We start from the raw sequence: 16,710 nt of genomic DNA, 5'->3' as shown, positions 1-16,710 counted from the left end.
TTGTGCTGTGCTGTGCTGTGCTGTGCTGTGTAATAGTATGAAGATACAGCAAACAGAGATGTCTTTGTCATGTGCTGTGCTGTGCTGTGTTGTGTAATAGTATGAAGATACAGCAAGCAGAGATGTCTTTGTCATAGTGTTGTGCTGTGCTGTGCTGTGTTGTGTAATAGTATGAAGATACAGCAAACAGAGAGGTCTTTGTCATAGTGTTGTGCTGTGCTGTGTTGTGTTGTGTTATAGTATGAAGATACAGCAAACAGAGATGTCTTTGTCATGTGCTGTGCTGTGCTGTGCTGTGCTGTGTTGTGTTGTGTTATAGTATGAAGATACAGCAAACAGAGATGTCTTTGTCATAGTGTTGTGCTGTGCTGTGTTGTGTTGTGTTATAGTATGAAGATACAGCAAACAGAGATGTCTTTGTCATAGTGTTGTGCTGTGCTGTGTTGTGTTGTGTTATAGTATGAAGATACAGCAAACAGAGATGTCTTTGTCATAGTGTTGTGTTGTACTGTGTTGTGTTGTTATAGTATGAAGATACAGCAAACAAGGTCTTTGTCATAGTGTTGTGTTGTGTTGTGTTGTGTTTTTATAGAATGAAGATACAGCAAAAAGAGATGTCTTTGTCATGTGTTGTGCTGTGCTGTGCTGTGTTGTGTTATAGTATGAAGATACAGCAAACAGAGATGTCTTTGTCATAGTGTTGTGCTGTGCTGTGCTGTGTTGTGTTATAGTATGAAGATACAGCAAACAGAGATGTCTTTGTCATGTGCTGTGCTGTGCTGTGTTGTGTTATAGTATGAAGATACAGCAAACAGAGATGTCTTTGTCATAGTGTTGTGCTGTGCTGTGTTGTGTTGTGTTATAGTATGAAGATACAGCAAACAGAGATGTCTTTGTCATGTGCTGTGCTGTGCTGTTGTGTTGTGTTATAGTATGAAGATACAGCAAACACAAAGGTCATTGTCATAGTGTTGTGTTGTACTGTGTTGTGTTATAGTATGAAGATACAGCAAACAAGGTCTTTGTCATGTGTTGTGCTGTGCTGTGTTGTGTTGTGTTTTTATAGAATGAAGATACAGCAAACAAGGTCTTTGTCATAGTGTTGTGTTGTACTGTGTTGTGTTGTTATAGTATGAAGATACAGCAAACAAGGTCTTTGTCATAGTGTTGTGTTGTGTTGCGTTGTGTTATGTCATTGTATGAAGATATGGCAGAGATGTCTTTGTCATAGCGTTGTGCTGCGCTGTGTTGTGTTATGTCATAGTATGAAGATACAGCAGACGGAAAAAGGTCTTTGTCACAGTGTTGTGTTGTGTTGTGCTGTGCTATGATATAGTGTGAAGATTCAGCAAACAGATGGGTCTTCGTTATAGTGTTGTGCTGTGTTATGTTATAATATGAAGATTCAACACACAGAGGTCTTTGTCATAGTGTTGTGTTGTGCTGTGTTGTGTTATGTCATAGTATGAAAATACAGCAAACAAGAGGTCTTTTTCATAGTGTTGTGTTGTGCTATATCATGTTGTGTTGTGTTGTTGTATAGAGATACCGTGCATAGACAGGTCTTTACCATAGTGTCGTTTTATTACAGTGAGAAGAAACAGCGGACAGAGTGGCACACACAGAGTGGCGGGCACACAAACAAAGAAGCAGAGAAGAGAGTACAGCTCTACCTTTAGGTCTTTGTCTTTCATCAACGGCTTTTCTTTGGGCCGTGTGACGAAGATCTTGGACACCACATGCTTCCCACCCTGCAGAGAGAGAGAGAGAGAGGCAGAGAGGGGAAGGGGGAGAGGGGGGGAGAGTGAGAGAGAGGCAGAGAGAGGGGAAGGGGGAGAGTGAGAGAGAGAGAGAGAAAGAGAAGTAGTAGTAGTAGTAGTAGTAGTGGCAAAAGTAGTACATTTCATCATATTTGGTGGCTTCCAGGAAGCATCACTCAGAGAGATGAGTTCCCACTGAGCACAGGCATCTTATTGTTGCATATGTACACACACACACACACTCACTCATACACACACACACACACACACACACGCTCGCACACATACACCACACACAAGAACATGCGCACACACACACACACACACACTACACGTGACGTACACTGCGGTGGAAGGCCACTTCTTTACGCAGGTCATCGCTGGCTGCCCTGAGGTACTGAAGTTTCTCCTGGTTCTTCTGCTTCTGTTCCTCTGTGGTCTGCACGAAGGTGTCGCGCTCCTTCTCTGTCAACCCAACCAGGCCAATCAGGTGTTGATTAGTGAACAGGCCATACAGGTGCACAATTACTGACCAGGCCACATAGGTGTGTGATTTGTGACCAGGCCACACAGGTGTATGATTAGTGACCAGGCCACACAGGTGTTGATTACTGACCAGGCCACATAGGTGTGTGATTTGTGACCAGACCACACAGGTGTTGATTAGTGACCAGGTCACACAGGTGTTGATTAGTGACCAGGCCACATATGTGTACAATTAGTGACCAGGCCACACAGGTGTATAATTAGTGACCAGGTCACACAGGTGTTGATTAGTGACCAGGCCACACAGGTGTTGATTAGTGACCAGGCCACACAGGTGTTGATTAGTGACCAGGCCACATAGGTGTTGAATATTGACCAGGCCACACAAGTGCTGATTAGTGACCAGGCCACACAGGTGTTGATTAGTGACCAGGCCACACAGGTGTTGATTAGTGACCAGGCCACACAGGTGTTGATTAGTGACCAGGCCACACAGGTGTTGATTAGTGACCAGGCCACACAGGTGTTGAATATTGACCAGGTCACACAAGTGCTGATTAGTGACCAGGCCACACAAATGTTGATTAGAGACCAGGCCACACAGGTGTACAATTAGTGACCAGGCCACACACTGAGGTGTATATTTAGTGAGCAGGCCACACAGGTTTATTGTGCATTGTACTGTATTGCAGTGTGGAAGGTAGGAAGGACAGAAGGGAAGAAAATGGCAAGGAAGAGAAAGGGAAGAAATGGCAAGGAAGAGAAAGGGAAGAAATGGCAAGGAAAAGAAAGGGAAGAAATGGCAAGGAAGAGAAAGGGAAGAAATGGCAAGGAAAAGAAAGGGAAGAAAATGGCAAGGAAGAGAAAGGGAAGAAATGGCAAGGAAGAGAAAGGGAAGAAATGGCAAGGAAAAGAAAGGGAAGGACAAGAAAAAAACCCCCAGTAAAAATGGTAGGGAGGAAGAAACGGAAAAGTCCAGAACAAAACCCAGCAGACACACTAGTTATGTTAATGACCAAACTAAAAGCTGAAATGAGTCATGTTTATTGTTTGTATTCAAACGAATCATGTTTCATACTGCCCATAAAAAAAGGGTATAAAAGATACAAGAACTGAAGTCTGCAAAGGAACAAAAATGAGATTTGAAAAGAAAGCAAAAAGCAAAAGGTGGAGAAAAGAGAAAAAGAAAGAAAGAAGTCAAATAAAGAATGAATATTGAATGAACAAGCAAAGAGAAATGCTGAAAGCAAGCAAGCTTGAAGTGGAGAAAAAGAATGAAAGAAAGAAAGGAGATAAGAAGGATGGAAATAAAAAACGGAGTAAAAAAGAAGTAATCAATGGAAGAACGTGTGTGTGTGTGTGTGTGTGTGTTTGTGTGTGTGTGTGTGTCTAAGGAGAGGTTTGAGGAAAATTGGGGAGGAGGGTGAAGAAAAGAATACCTTTCAGTAGCTACTAAACCAGGACAATATGGAGAGTAAGGAATGTACGGAGGAAAGGTGGGCAATATCAATCTAACATTTTACGGTGCTGATACTCTAACACACACACACACACACACACACACACAGAGCACAGCACAGCACAGCACAGCACACGACCAGTACGACTGTGCGACCGCCAACTACACCACCCGATCAATAATCGCACAAGTATATCCCTGTGATCGTACCTTTAACATGAAGTACGCCTTTGATTTCGTCGTACGTAAGGACCTTCTCGATACCTGGTTGGAAAAAACAAAAGAACGAAAGAAATGCACAATGAAGCTTCGTGATATGTTTGATGACAAAATTCAATGATATAATTATATCATCATCGTTGTTGCGAAGTGGAGACAGAGTGAGCCCACCACTTCCTCCCCCTCCTCACACCCCCATCTCACCCCCCTGTACCCAATCCCCGCGAGTGAAGACCGCCACACATCCGTCCAACCACACTCAGAGCATGTTGAAAGATGTAAGAATACTAAGATGTAACATGGACAGCCTTTCGGCTTTGTCACTGTGTTCTGTAATCCGGCTGACCATTATCAAAACCCCTTTCTCTTACTGTATTTTGTTCATTCTTGGGTGCGTTTTCCTGAACAGCTAGATTAATGTTAAAAACAAATTGTAGCCTGGATATAAGTGGGAAACCATTTGGTTCTCATACTGTGCATATTTAGACTGAAAAAGAAGAAAAACAAGGACAGGGAAGAAACATGTCAATACTAATATGGTCTACAAAAAACAATGCCGACATACCCATCTTGAGCTCGTGGTTTGTGACGGTTCAACTGTTTTTGCCAGACTGTTTTTCGAAACGTTTTGTCCCGAGACTTGTTTCCCGGCGTGCGGTGATTTTTGTCGTCACACTATTTAAAACGTCACGCTTGACGTCAGTAATCATGGAATGCGACTAAAAAAAAAGTTACAGGCTTAAATATATGGTTTGTACTTTGATTATATTTTACAGATGTTTTGCTTATTTCCAAGAGTGAAATGCCCCTCAAACACTTTAGTGTGAATGCAGAGTGAGATTCCATTGCGTTCATTATTGTCGTCTGCTCTGGTCGACTGCTGTAGTCTAAGGGACATAACCTGACCAGCACTCATCAGGATCAGATCACTCTTGATGACGATTGAAAGGCGGGGTTTTTCATCCAATGACAGTAGTTATCATCCCAGACGACTCGCATTTATTACGAGCATCATGAGCAACAGAAACACAAGTTTTGAAAAGTAAGTATCTAGCATAGGAAATTTTGTCCTGTTTTCGATAATTTTGTCGTTTCCATTCTGGAACGTCAGGCAAAAATATCTGTGTGAAAAATGACCAGTGGTGTCATTTCTTCTTCGAGGTTCTGAAACTGAAAGTAAAACATTGACACTCAAGAAACTGAAACTAACCCCAGAGACTGAGTGTATGGGGAGAACATTATGGCAACTGTGGCATCAAAGGTATACACTCAGATTCTCTTGCTTCCTACGTAGATGCCTTACCACTAGGACCACTCCACTGTATATATGTGCAGAGTATGTGTGTGTGTCTGAACGCATGCATATGTATACATGTATGTATGCTTGTTAATTGGTATCTGCTTAACATTAGTTTCAAGGGAACAGATCAGAGAAATCTTGTTTACAGCTAATACAAGTGTTTGACCAATATTTGCACTGAGAAAAGAAGTGGTCAGAGTTAGTGGTGTAATGTTCATTCATTTTGACAACAAAAATAAGCATAGAATCCTTTCAAAGTGGTAGGTACAGTGGTGGTTACAGGCACTAGCAGGTCTGCACATATGTTGACCTGGGAGATCAGAAAAATCTCAAACCTTTACCCACTACACGCCATTACTGAGATTTGAACCCAGGTTCCTCAGATTGAAAGTACATTGCTTTAACCACTTGGCTGTTGCACCTGTCAGTACATTGCTTTAACCACTTGGCTGTTGCACCCGTCAGGAGCTGGGAATTTTACTGGCAAACAATGTTGTTGCTTTTGTCAAAGGCTTGTGTTACTTAACAAACATAACAAGAAAATACAGGAGTGATTGTCAGGAATGGGAATTCCTGCCTCTGTAAACAAGGTGAAATTTGGTGTTTTTTATCAATACTGAGACAAACTGGACTCGACAGTATTTAATTTTTCAGTTTGAAACTGTGTTTTCCTTTTTAGCTGTAATTGGTGATTGTTGATGAGTTCTTACCTTTTGTGTAATTGGTGATTGTTGATGAGTTCTTACTTTTTGTGTAATTGGTGATTGTTGATGAGTTCTTACTTTTTGTGTAATTGGTGATTGTTGATGAGTTCTTACTTTTTGTGTAATTGGTGATTGTTGATGAGTTCTTACTTTTTGTGTAATTGGTGATTGTTGATGAGTTCTTACCTTTTGTGTAATTGGTGATTGTTGATGAGTTCTTACCTTTTGTGTAATTTGCAGCTGGAAGAAGCAGAGTTGTGTGAACAAGGAGTTCAAATCCCCATTGATCTCCAGAGCCTGTGGACAAAGTGTTTCTGCTGGGGACACTTCTGCTCGGCCCTCCTCTGTTCAGGTACCTCTCCACTTTGTAGTCATGTGTCAAAACAGTTCAGGTAAGTATGTGTATAATGTCTGTTGCCTGTGTGTGTGTGTATGTGTGCATGGTAAACTTTTTACCTTGTTATTTTCCTAGCCACCACAAGCTGATACATTGATAGATAGAAATAAAACTTTGTCAGATGATTACTGATAATCCTATTGTATTGTATCCAGTTGTGTAGTAGAATGCACATTATCTCTTATGAGAGACTCAATGTCAACTTTATAATCTCTCCAGGGAAATTACAGTGTGGTCATGGAGCTCACAGTACAAACACAGAAAGACATGCACAGGTTTCAGAGTGATCACATCAAATAACAGTGACATGTTTTAAAATATTTATGTAAAGGGGTGTTACATTGTCGTTGACATCATGTGAGTAAGAGGCTGCTGCATCGTCATTGACGTCATGTGTGTAGAAGGGTGCTGCATTGTCTTTGACATCATGTGTGTGAAAGGGTGTTGCATTGTCATTGACGTCATGTGTGTAGAAGGGTGCTGCATTGTCTTTGACATAATGTGTGTGAAAGGGTGTTGCATTGTCATTGACGTCATGTGTGTAGAAGGGTGCTGCATTGTCTTTGACATAATGTGTGTGAAAGGGTGTTGCATTGTCATTGACGTCATGTGTGTAAAAGGGTGCTGCATTGTCATTGACATCATGTGTGTAAAAGGGTGCAGCATTGTCATTGACGTCATGTGTGTAAAAGGGTGCAGCATTGTCATTGACATCATGTGTGTAAAAGGGTGCTGCATTGTCATTGACATCATGTGTGTAAAAGGGTGCAGCATTGTCATTGACGTCATGTGTGTAAAAGGGTGCAGCATTGTCATTGACATCATGTGTGTAAAAGGGTGCTGCATTATCATTGATGTCATGTGTGTAAAAGGGTGCTTCATTGACATCATGTGTGTAAAAGGGTGCAGCATTGTCATTGATGTCATGTGTGTAAGAGGGTGCAGCATTGTCATTGACATCATGTGTGTAAAAGGGTGCAGCATTGTCATTGACATCATGTGTGTAAAAGGGTGCTGCATTGTCATTGACATCATGTGTGTAAAAGGGTGCAGCATTGTCATTGACATCACGTGTTTAAGAGGGTGCTGCATTGTCATTGATGTCATGTGTGTGAAAGGGTGCTTCATTGTCACTGACATCATGTGTGTAATGGGTTGTTGCATTGTCATTGACATCATGTGTAATGGGATGTTGCATTGTCATTGATGTCATGCGTGTGAAAGGGTGTTCAATTATCATTGATGTCATGTGTGTGAAGGGTGTTCAGTTGTCATTGATGTCATGTGTGTGAAGGGGCATTGAATTGTCATTGACATCATGTGTGATGTTTTCAGAGCGCCACAAAGGGGCCTGCTGGTGTCGACAGAGTTGATGACGTTGAGAGGAGACTGAGGAAGGAGGTGGACAGACTGAAGGAAGAACTACACCACACCCAGCAACACATCCAGCAGCTCAGAGACAGGTGGGTCAGTCCTCACAGGCAGGTGTGGGGGTCAGTCCTCACAGACAGACAGGTGTGGTGGTCAGTCCTCACAGACAGACAGGTGTGGGGGTCAGTCCTCACAGACAGGTGTGGGGGTCAGTCCTCACAGACAGGTGTGGGGGTCAGTCCTCACAGACAGACAGGTGTGGGGGTCAGTCCTCACAGACAGACCGGTGTGGGGGTCAGTCCTCACAGACAGACAGGTGTGGGGGTCAGTCCTCACAGACAGACAGGTGTGGGGGTCAGTCCTCACAGACAGGTGTGGGGGGTCAGTCCTCACAGACAGACCGGTGTGGGGGTCAGTCTTCACAGACAGGTGTGGGGGTCAGTCCTCACAGACAGACAGGTGTGGGGGGTCAGTCTTCACAGACAGGTGTGGGGGTCAGTCCTCACAGACAGACAGGTGTGGGGGTCAGTCCTCACAGACAGACAGGTGTGGGGGTCAGTCCTCACAGACAGACAGGTGTGGGGGTCAGTCTTCACAGACAGGTGTGGGGGTCAGTCCTCACAGACAGGTGTGGGGGTCAGTCCTCACAGACAGACAGGTGTGGGGGTCAGTCCTCACAGACAGACAGGTGTGGGGGTCAGTCCTCACAGACAGGTGTGGGGGTCAGTCCTCACAGACAGACAGGTGTGGGAGTCAGTCCTCACAGACAGGTGTGGGGGTCAGTCCTCACAGACAGACAGGTGTGGGGGTCAGTCCTCACAGACAGGTGTGGGGGTCAGTCCTCACAGTTCTTTATATCAACACAAAATTTCACAGCTGTATGCAATTGAATTCTTTGTTGTTGTTGATATTTTTCTTGTAACATAAACAAACGGCCAGTACAGAGAGTATAATGAAGGAAGTCATGGGGCAGTATAGAATGAGTTAAATAAAAGATAAAAGAAGAAGAATGATTTGTCTGTGATGTTATCACATGTCTGTTTTAGCGGCCTGAAGGAGTCGGAGCTGGCAGTGTTCATCACCAAACTGCATGAGTACAATGAGCTGAAGGACATGGGGCAGATGGTCATGGGCAACATAGGTGAGCTGAGCCAGCCAGGTCCTCGGCACCACAAATAGTTCACACACACACAACAAACTGAGAGAAATGTTTGTGTCAATTTCTATCTGATTTCGTAACACAAGCATCATTTCTTTCTGATTTCGTAACACAAGCATCATTTCTTTCTGATTTCATAACACGGGCATCATTTCTTTCTGATTTCATAAAATGAGCATCATTTCTTTCTGATTTCATAACACGGGCATCATTTCCCTTCTGATTTCATAACACGGGCATCATTTCTTTCTGATTTCGTAACACAAGCATCATTTCTTTCTGATTTCATAACACGGGCATCATTTCTTTCTGATTTCATAAAATGAGCATCATTTCTTTCTGATTTCATAACACGGGCATCATTTCTTTCTGATTTCATAACACGGGCATCATTTCTTTCTGATTTCATAAAATGAGCATCATTTCTTTCTGATTTCATAAAATGAGCATCATTTCTTTCTGATTTCATAACACAGGCATCATTTCTTTCTGATTTCATAAAATGAGCATCATTTCTTTCTGATTTCATAAAATGAGCATCATTTCTTTCTGATTTCATAACACGGGCATCATTTCTTTCTGATTTCATAAAATGAGCATCATTTCTTTCTGATTTCATAACACGGGCATCATTTCTTTCTGATTTCATAACACGGGCATCATTTCTTTCTGATTTCATAAAATGAGCATCATTTCTTTCTGATTTCATAACACGGGCATCATTTCTTTCTGATTTCATAACACAAGCATCATTTCTTTCTGATTTCATAAAATGAGCATCATTTCTTTCTGATTTCATAACACAAGCATCATTTCTTTCTGATTTCGTAACACAAGCATCATTTCTTTCTGATTTCATAACACAAGCATCATTTCTTTCTGATTTCATAAAATGAGCATCATTTCTTTCTAATTTCATAACACGGGCATCATTTCTTTCTGATTTCATAACACAAGCATCATGGTCTAACAGGAAGCTAAATCCACATTGGTTTTGTTGTGTTATTCAATCGCAATCTTTTCTGTTTGTGTTGCAAGGATGTGAGTGGGTTTGTTATATTCATTTACCTGAAGTCTGTGTGAGTGGGTTTGTTATACTCATTTACCTGAAGTCTGTGTGTGTTGCAAGGTTGTGAGTGGGTCTGTTATATTCATTTACCTGAAGTCTGTGTGTTACAATGATGTGAGTGGGTCTGTTATATTCATTTACCTGAAGTCTGTGTGTTACAATGATGTGAGTGGGTTTGTTATATTCATTTACCTGAAGTCTGTGTGTGTGTTGCAAGGGTGTGAGTGGGTTTGTTATATTCATTTACCTGAAGTCTGTGTGTGTTGCAAGGTTGTGAGTGGGTCTGTTATATTCATTTACCTGAAGTCTGTGTGTGTTGCAAGGTTGTGAGTGGGTTTGTTATATTCATTTACCGGAAGTCTGTGTGTGTTGCAAGGGTGTGAGTGGGTTTGTTATATTCATTTACCGGAAGTCTGTGTGTGTGTTGCAAGGTTGTGAGTGGGTTTGTTATATGGATATGAATGGGTTAGTTATCAAGTTCACAGGTTAGATACTGAGTAATATTTTCAGATTCAGTCTTTCATACTGTTTATTTCTGCCTGCTTTTGATGCAAAATGATGAAGAAGATTTTTGAATAAAATGAAATATTGTAGTGTTCCATTGTGGCTTTTATTGTTGATTTCTTTATGTCCAGTGTTGAGGAGGTCTGTCTGAGATAAACCAAAAAGAACAAGGAAGGTGGTCTGTCAGTAGCAGTACATAATGAATTCCAAACATGTTTCATCCTCATGCTTTCCTCAGTTAATCTGAATAAAAGTCAACTTCACTGCTTGGATATATTCAGTTGACACCGTATTCATTTGTATTATCTACTTCTTAATTTGCCTATTGTTTATTCACTCTTCACACTATTTTTTTATTGCCTAGTTTTTTTTTCTTTCGAAAAAGTATATAGCCAGTGTTGTGTCTTGCAAAGTAGGGAAGTGGTTGTGGCTTGAGTTCGATCCTAATCAAGCTGTTCTCAATGATTGCTGTGCAGCCAGTGTGCAGGGCGTGAGGACCAGGGACCTGTACCCCAACTACGGACTGGAACTGGATGACTGAACATCACCTGTCCATCACATCAACACTGTTCTGGAACTGAACATCACCTGTTCATCACATCAACACTGCTCTGGAACTGAACATCACCTGTCCATCACATCAACACTGCTCTGGAACTGAACATCACCTGTCCATCACATCAACACTGCTCTGGAACTGAACATCACCTGTCCATCACATCAACACTGTTCTGGAACTGAACATCACCTGTCCATCACATCAACACTGCTCTGGAACTGAACATCACCTGTCCATCACATCAACACTGCTCTGGAACTGAACATCACCTGTCCATCACATCAACACTGTTCTGGAACTGAACATCACCTGTCCATCACATCAACACTGTTCAGGGACTGAACATCACCTGTCCATCACATCAACACTGCTCTGGAACTGAACATCACCTGTCCATCACATCAACACTGTTCTGGAACTGAACATCACCTGTCCATCACATCAACACTGCTCTGGAACTGAACATCACCTGTCCATCACATCAACACTGCTCTGGAACTGAACATCACCTGTCCATCACATCAACACTGTTCAGGAACTGAACATCACCTGTCCATCACATCAACACTGTTCAGGGACTGAACATCACCTGTCCATCACATCAACACTGCTCTGGAACTGAACATCACCTGTCCATCACATCAACACTGCTCTGGAACTGAACATCACCTGTCCATCACATCAACACTGCTCTGGAACTGAACATCACCTGTCCATCACATCAACACTGTTCAGGAACTGAACATCACCTGTCCATCACATCAACACTGTTCTGGAACTGAACATCACCTGTCCATCACATCAACACTGTTCAGGAACTGAACATGACCTGTCCATCACATCAACACTGCTCTGGAACTGGAGCCTACATGGTGACCAGAACTCCAACAGAAATTAGCAGTTAATTGATCTGCCGATAACTGTGTCAGGCGGTTAATGATTTAACAAATGACATTGCTGAGGGAAACAGGAAGTAATGTGAAACAGAGTGGACAGGAAAAACTGGGAAGGTGTGTGAGAGATGGCATGTCAGCCTGCAGTGCAGTGACACTGTACCATAACATGTCAACATAACATGGTGTATTAGTGTGTGTTAACATGTCAACAGTGTGCTGTATTACAGTGTGCTATAACCTGTCAACAGTGTGTTGTATTAGTGTGCCCTAACATGTCAACAGTGTGTTGTATTAGTGTGCCCTAACCTGTCAACAGTGTGTTTTATTACAGTGTGCTATAACCTGTCAACAGTGTGTTGTATTACAGTGTGCTATAACATGTCAACAGTGTGTTGTATTACAGTGTGCTACAACCTGTCAACAGTGTTTCATTACAGTGTGCTATAACCTGTCAACAGTGTGTTGTATTACAGTGTGCTATAACCAGTCAACAGTGTGTTATACTACAGTGTGCTATAACCTGTCAACAGTGTTTCATTACAGTGTGCTATAACCTGTCAACAGTGTGTTTCATTACAGTGTGCTATAACCTGTCAACAGTAAAACAATGTATTACAGTGTGGTGCAAGGCAGTCTATCTGTGCCTGTCCACAGTGAAATAACAGAAGTGTGATATATATGTAAAGTGTGAAACATTTCAAGTGTTATATATGTGAAGTGTGAAACATGGAATGTGATGTATATGGAATGTGAAACATGTGGAGTGTGAAGAATATGGATTGTGAAACGTGTGATGTGTGAAGAATATGGATTGTGAAACGTGTGATGTGTGAAGAATATGGATTGTGAAACGTGTGGAGTGTGAAGAATATGGAATGTGAAACGTGTGGAGTGTGAAGAATATGGATTGTGAAACGTGTGATGTGTGAAGAATATGGATTGTGAAACCTGGTGTGTGAAGAATATGGATTGTGAAACGTGGTGTGTGAAGAATATGGATTGTGAAACCTGGTGTGTGAAGAATATGGATTGTGAAACCTGGTGTGTGAAGAATATGGATTGTGAAACGTGGTGTGTGAAGAATATGGATTGTGAAACCTGGTGTGTGAAGAATATGGATTGTGAAACGTGTGATGTGTGAAGAATATGGATTGTGAAACGTGGTGTGTGAAGAATATGGATTGTGAAACGTGTGATGTGTGATTAATGCTGAATGTGAAACGTGTGATGTGTGATGAATGCTGAATGTGAAATGGGTGGAGTGTGAAACATGAAGTGTGACACAGAAATGTAATGCTGTGTATGTATGACAAAGGTGTGAAGAACACAGAAATGACATGCTTTGTTGTGGTGTGAAGGACACAGAAATGACATGCTGTGTTGTGGTGTGAAGGACACAGAAATGACATGCTGTGTTGTGGTGTGAAGAACACAGAAATGACATGCTGTGTTGTGGTGTTAAGAACACAGAAATGACATACTGTGTTGTGGTGTGAAGAACACAGAAATGACATGCTGTGTTGTGGTGTGAAGAACACAGAAATGACATGCTGTGTTGTGGTGTGAAGAACACAGAAATGACATGCTGTGTTGTGGTGTGAAAATAGTGAAAAATTTTGTTCTAAAGTGGTTATGTTAAAAAGAAAGGATGTCTGTGCCACTGGATAAAAATAAATGTTCCTGTAACATTTTTATTTCAGTCTCAGTGTCCATGTGTGTGTGACCATATCTGATAATATTTTGAGTTAAATCATTTCAGGAATGTACTTTGCACTCATCATGCTGGGGGTTGTAAAGTCATTTGGTGTCAGTGTTTCTGCACAAGTCAACAATATGTACAGGACATTTTGTTGTAAACATGGCTAAAATTTTAAACATAAATTTGCTGTCAAATGTTAACAAAGATGCTTAACATATATCAAGATTTAGACTGGATATATCTGATCTGCAAGTTCCTTATTTTGGGATGTGCAGAAAGTTTCTGATTTGATTTTGTTCATCATGTCAAAGAACTAAAGTACGTTCGTTTTGTTCTGTGTTGTCAGATACTGAAACATTCAGGAAGCTTCCAGAGGTTTTCCTTCAATTTGAGCCGTTTCTTTCCACTGCCTTCAGAGATTTTCATTCAGTTTGAGCTGTTTCTTTCCACTGACTCCAGAGGTTTTCCTTCAATTTGAGCCGTTTCTTTCCACTGCCTTCAGAGATTTTCCTTCAGTTTGAGCCGTTTCTTTCCACTGCCTTCAGAGATTTTCCTTCAGTTTGAGCCGTTTCTTTCCACTGACTTCAGAGGTTTTCCTTCAATTTGAGCTGTTTCTTTCCACTGACTCCAGAGGTTTTCCTTCAGTTTGAGCTGTTTCTTTCCACTGACTCCAGAGGTTTTCCTTCAGTTTGAGCTGTTTCTTTCCACTGACTTCAGAGGTTTTCCTTCAATTTGAGCTGTTTCTTTCCACTGCCTTCAGAGATTTTCCTTCAGTTTGAGCCGTTTCTTTCCACTGACTTCAGAGGTTTTCCTTCAATTTGAGCTGTTTCTTTCCACTGACTCCAGAGGTTTTCCTTCAGTTTGAGCTGTTTCTTTCCACTGACTTCAGAGGTTTTCCTTCAGTTTGAACTGTTTCTTTCCACTGACTTCAGAGGTTTTCATTCAGTTTGAGCTGTTTCTTTCCACTGACTTCAGAGGTTTTCATTCAGTTTGAGCTGTTTCTTTCCACTGACTCCAGAGGTTTTCCTTCAATTTGAGCTGTTTCTTTCCACTGACTTCAGAGGTTTTCCTTCAATTTGAGCTGTTTCTTTCCACTGACTCCAGAGGTTTTCATTCAATTTGAGCTGTTTCTTTTCACTGACTTCACCTCAGTCCTTCCCTGATCTGGCTGAACACTTGGCATGCAGTCAACAGCTGCTTAGATCACACAACATCTAAGTTTCTTAAGTTTGCAAGAAAAGATACAAACATACAAATTGAAGGTAAAAACAGAACTGACCACTGTTCTGGCAATCAAACCAACCTGACACACATACACAGAAACAAAATGGAAAGGCATGTTCCAAGCTGCTCTTTCTTAAATCCTTTCAACAATATTGATGAAAGCCGTTCCAAACTGGAGGTGAAGACGAAGTTCAGACCATAGGAGTGTTCTCTGTGAAATGACTGGACATGTTTAGCTTGGGGTTTACCCCCACAGTGGGCTGAAACAGGGTCAGGGTGAGGTAATTACCTGTCTGTCACAGTCCATTGAATTCCCAACCTCAACATGTCTGTCACTGTCCATTGAATGCCTGACCTCAACATGTGTCACAGTCCACTGAATACCTGACCTCAACATGTGTCACAGTCCACTGAATGCCTGACCTCAACATGTGTCACAGTCCATTGAATTCCCAACCTCAACATGTCTGTCACTGTCCATTGAATGCCTGACCTCGACATGTGTCACAGTCCATTGAATACCTGACCTCAACATGTGTCACAGTCCATTGAATACCTGACCTCAACATGTCTGTCACATTCCATTGAATACCTGACCTCAACATGTGTCACAGTCCATTGAATACCTGACCTCAACATGTCTGTCACAGTCCATTGAATACCTGACCTCAACATGTGTCACAGTCCATTGAATACCTGACCTCAACATGTCTGTCACAGTCCATTGAATACCTGACCTCAACATGTGTCACAGTCCATTGAATACCTGACCTCAACATGTGTCACAGTCCATTGAATACCTGACCTCAACATGTCTATCACATTCCATTGAATACCTGACCTCAACATGTGTCACAGTCCATTGAATACCTGACCTCAACATGTGTCACAGTCCATTGAATACCTGACCTCAACATGTGTCACATTCCATTGAATACCTGACCTCAACATGTCTGTCACATTCCATTGAATACCTGACCTCAACATGTCTGTCACATTCCATTGAATACCTGACCTCAACATGTGTCACAGTCCATTGAATACCTGACCTCAACATGTGTCACATTCCATTGAATACCTGACCTCAACATGTGTCACAGTCCATTGAATACCTGACCTCAACATGTGTCACAGTCCATTGAATACCTGACCTCAACATGTGTCACAGTCCACTGAATACCTGACCTCAACATGTATCACAGTCCATTGAATACCTGACCTCAACATGTCTGTCACATTCCATTGAATACCTGACGTCAACATGTGTCACAGTCCATTGAATACCTGACCTCAACATGTCTGTCACATTCCATTGAATACCTGACCTCAACATGTGTCACAGTCCATTGAATACCTGACCTCAACATGTGTCACAGTCCATTGAATACCTGACCTCAACATGTGTCACAGTCCATTGAATACCTGACCTCAACATGTGTCACAGTCCATTGAATACCTGACCTCAACATGTGTCACATTCCATTGAATGCCTGACCTCAACATGTGTCACAGTCCATTGAATACCTGACCTCAACATGTGTCACAGTCCATTGAATACCTGACCTCAACATGTGTCACATTCCATTGAATACCTGACCTCAACATGTCTGTCACAGTCCATTGAATACCTGACCTCAACATGTGTCACAGTCCATTGAATACCTGACCTCAACATGTCTGTCACAGTCCATTGAATACCTGACCTCAACATGTGTCACAGTCCATTGAATACCTGACCTCAACATGTGTCACAGTCCATTGAATACCTGACCTCAACATGTCTATCACATTCCATTGAATACCTGACCTCAACATGTGTCACAGTCCATTGAATACCTGACCTCAACATGTGTCACAGTCCATTGAATACCTGACCTCAACATGTGTCACATTCCATTGAATAC

General features: G+C 41.9%; 2 protein-coding genes across 2 annotated transcripts in view; one reads left to right on the top strand and one right to left on the bottom strand.

The window, feature by feature from the left end:
* Positions 1–4,493, bottom strand: part of LOC143289399 (uncharacterized) — a 30,310-nt gene extending 25,817 nt beyond the window's left edge. The window contains exons 1-3 of the mRNA XM_076598362.1: positions 4,490–4,493; positions 2,104–2,225; positions 1,674–1,751 (exon numbers count right to left, since the gene is read on the bottom strand). Coding sequence (XP_076454477.1) covers positions 1,674–1,751; positions 2,104–2,225; positions 4,490–4,493 — 204 coding nt within the window. The remainder of the gene's footprint in view (positions 1–1,673; positions 1,752–2,103; positions 2,226–4,489) is intronic.
* Positions 4,494–5,150: 657 nt separating this feature from the next.
* On the top strand, positions 5,151–15,239 carry LOC143289398 (DNA repair protein SWI5 homolog). The gene is made up of 5 exons (XM_076598361.1): positions 5,151–5,185; positions 6,169–6,280; positions 7,661–7,788; positions 8,743–8,837; positions 10,905–15,239. The coding sequence occupies exons 1-5, from the start codon at positions 5,151–5,153 to the stop codon at positions 10,967–10,969; spliced, it is 435 nt and encodes a 144-aa protein (XP_076454476.1). The 3' UTR covers positions 10,970–15,239.
* The last annotated feature ends 1,471 nt before the right edge of the window (positions 15,240–16,710 follow it).

This window comes from Babylonia areolata, chromosome 14, assembly GCF_041734735.1.
Source record: "Babylonia areolata isolate BAREFJ2019XMU chromosome 14, ASM4173473v1, whole genome shotgun sequence".
NCBI classification, from domain to species: Eukaryota; Metazoa; Mollusca; class Gastropoda; order Neogastropoda; family Buccinidae; genus Babylonia; species Babylonia areolata.
The sequence above is the reverse complement of the archived record's forward strand: the minus strand, read 5'-3'. Positions and strand labels throughout refer to the sequence as shown.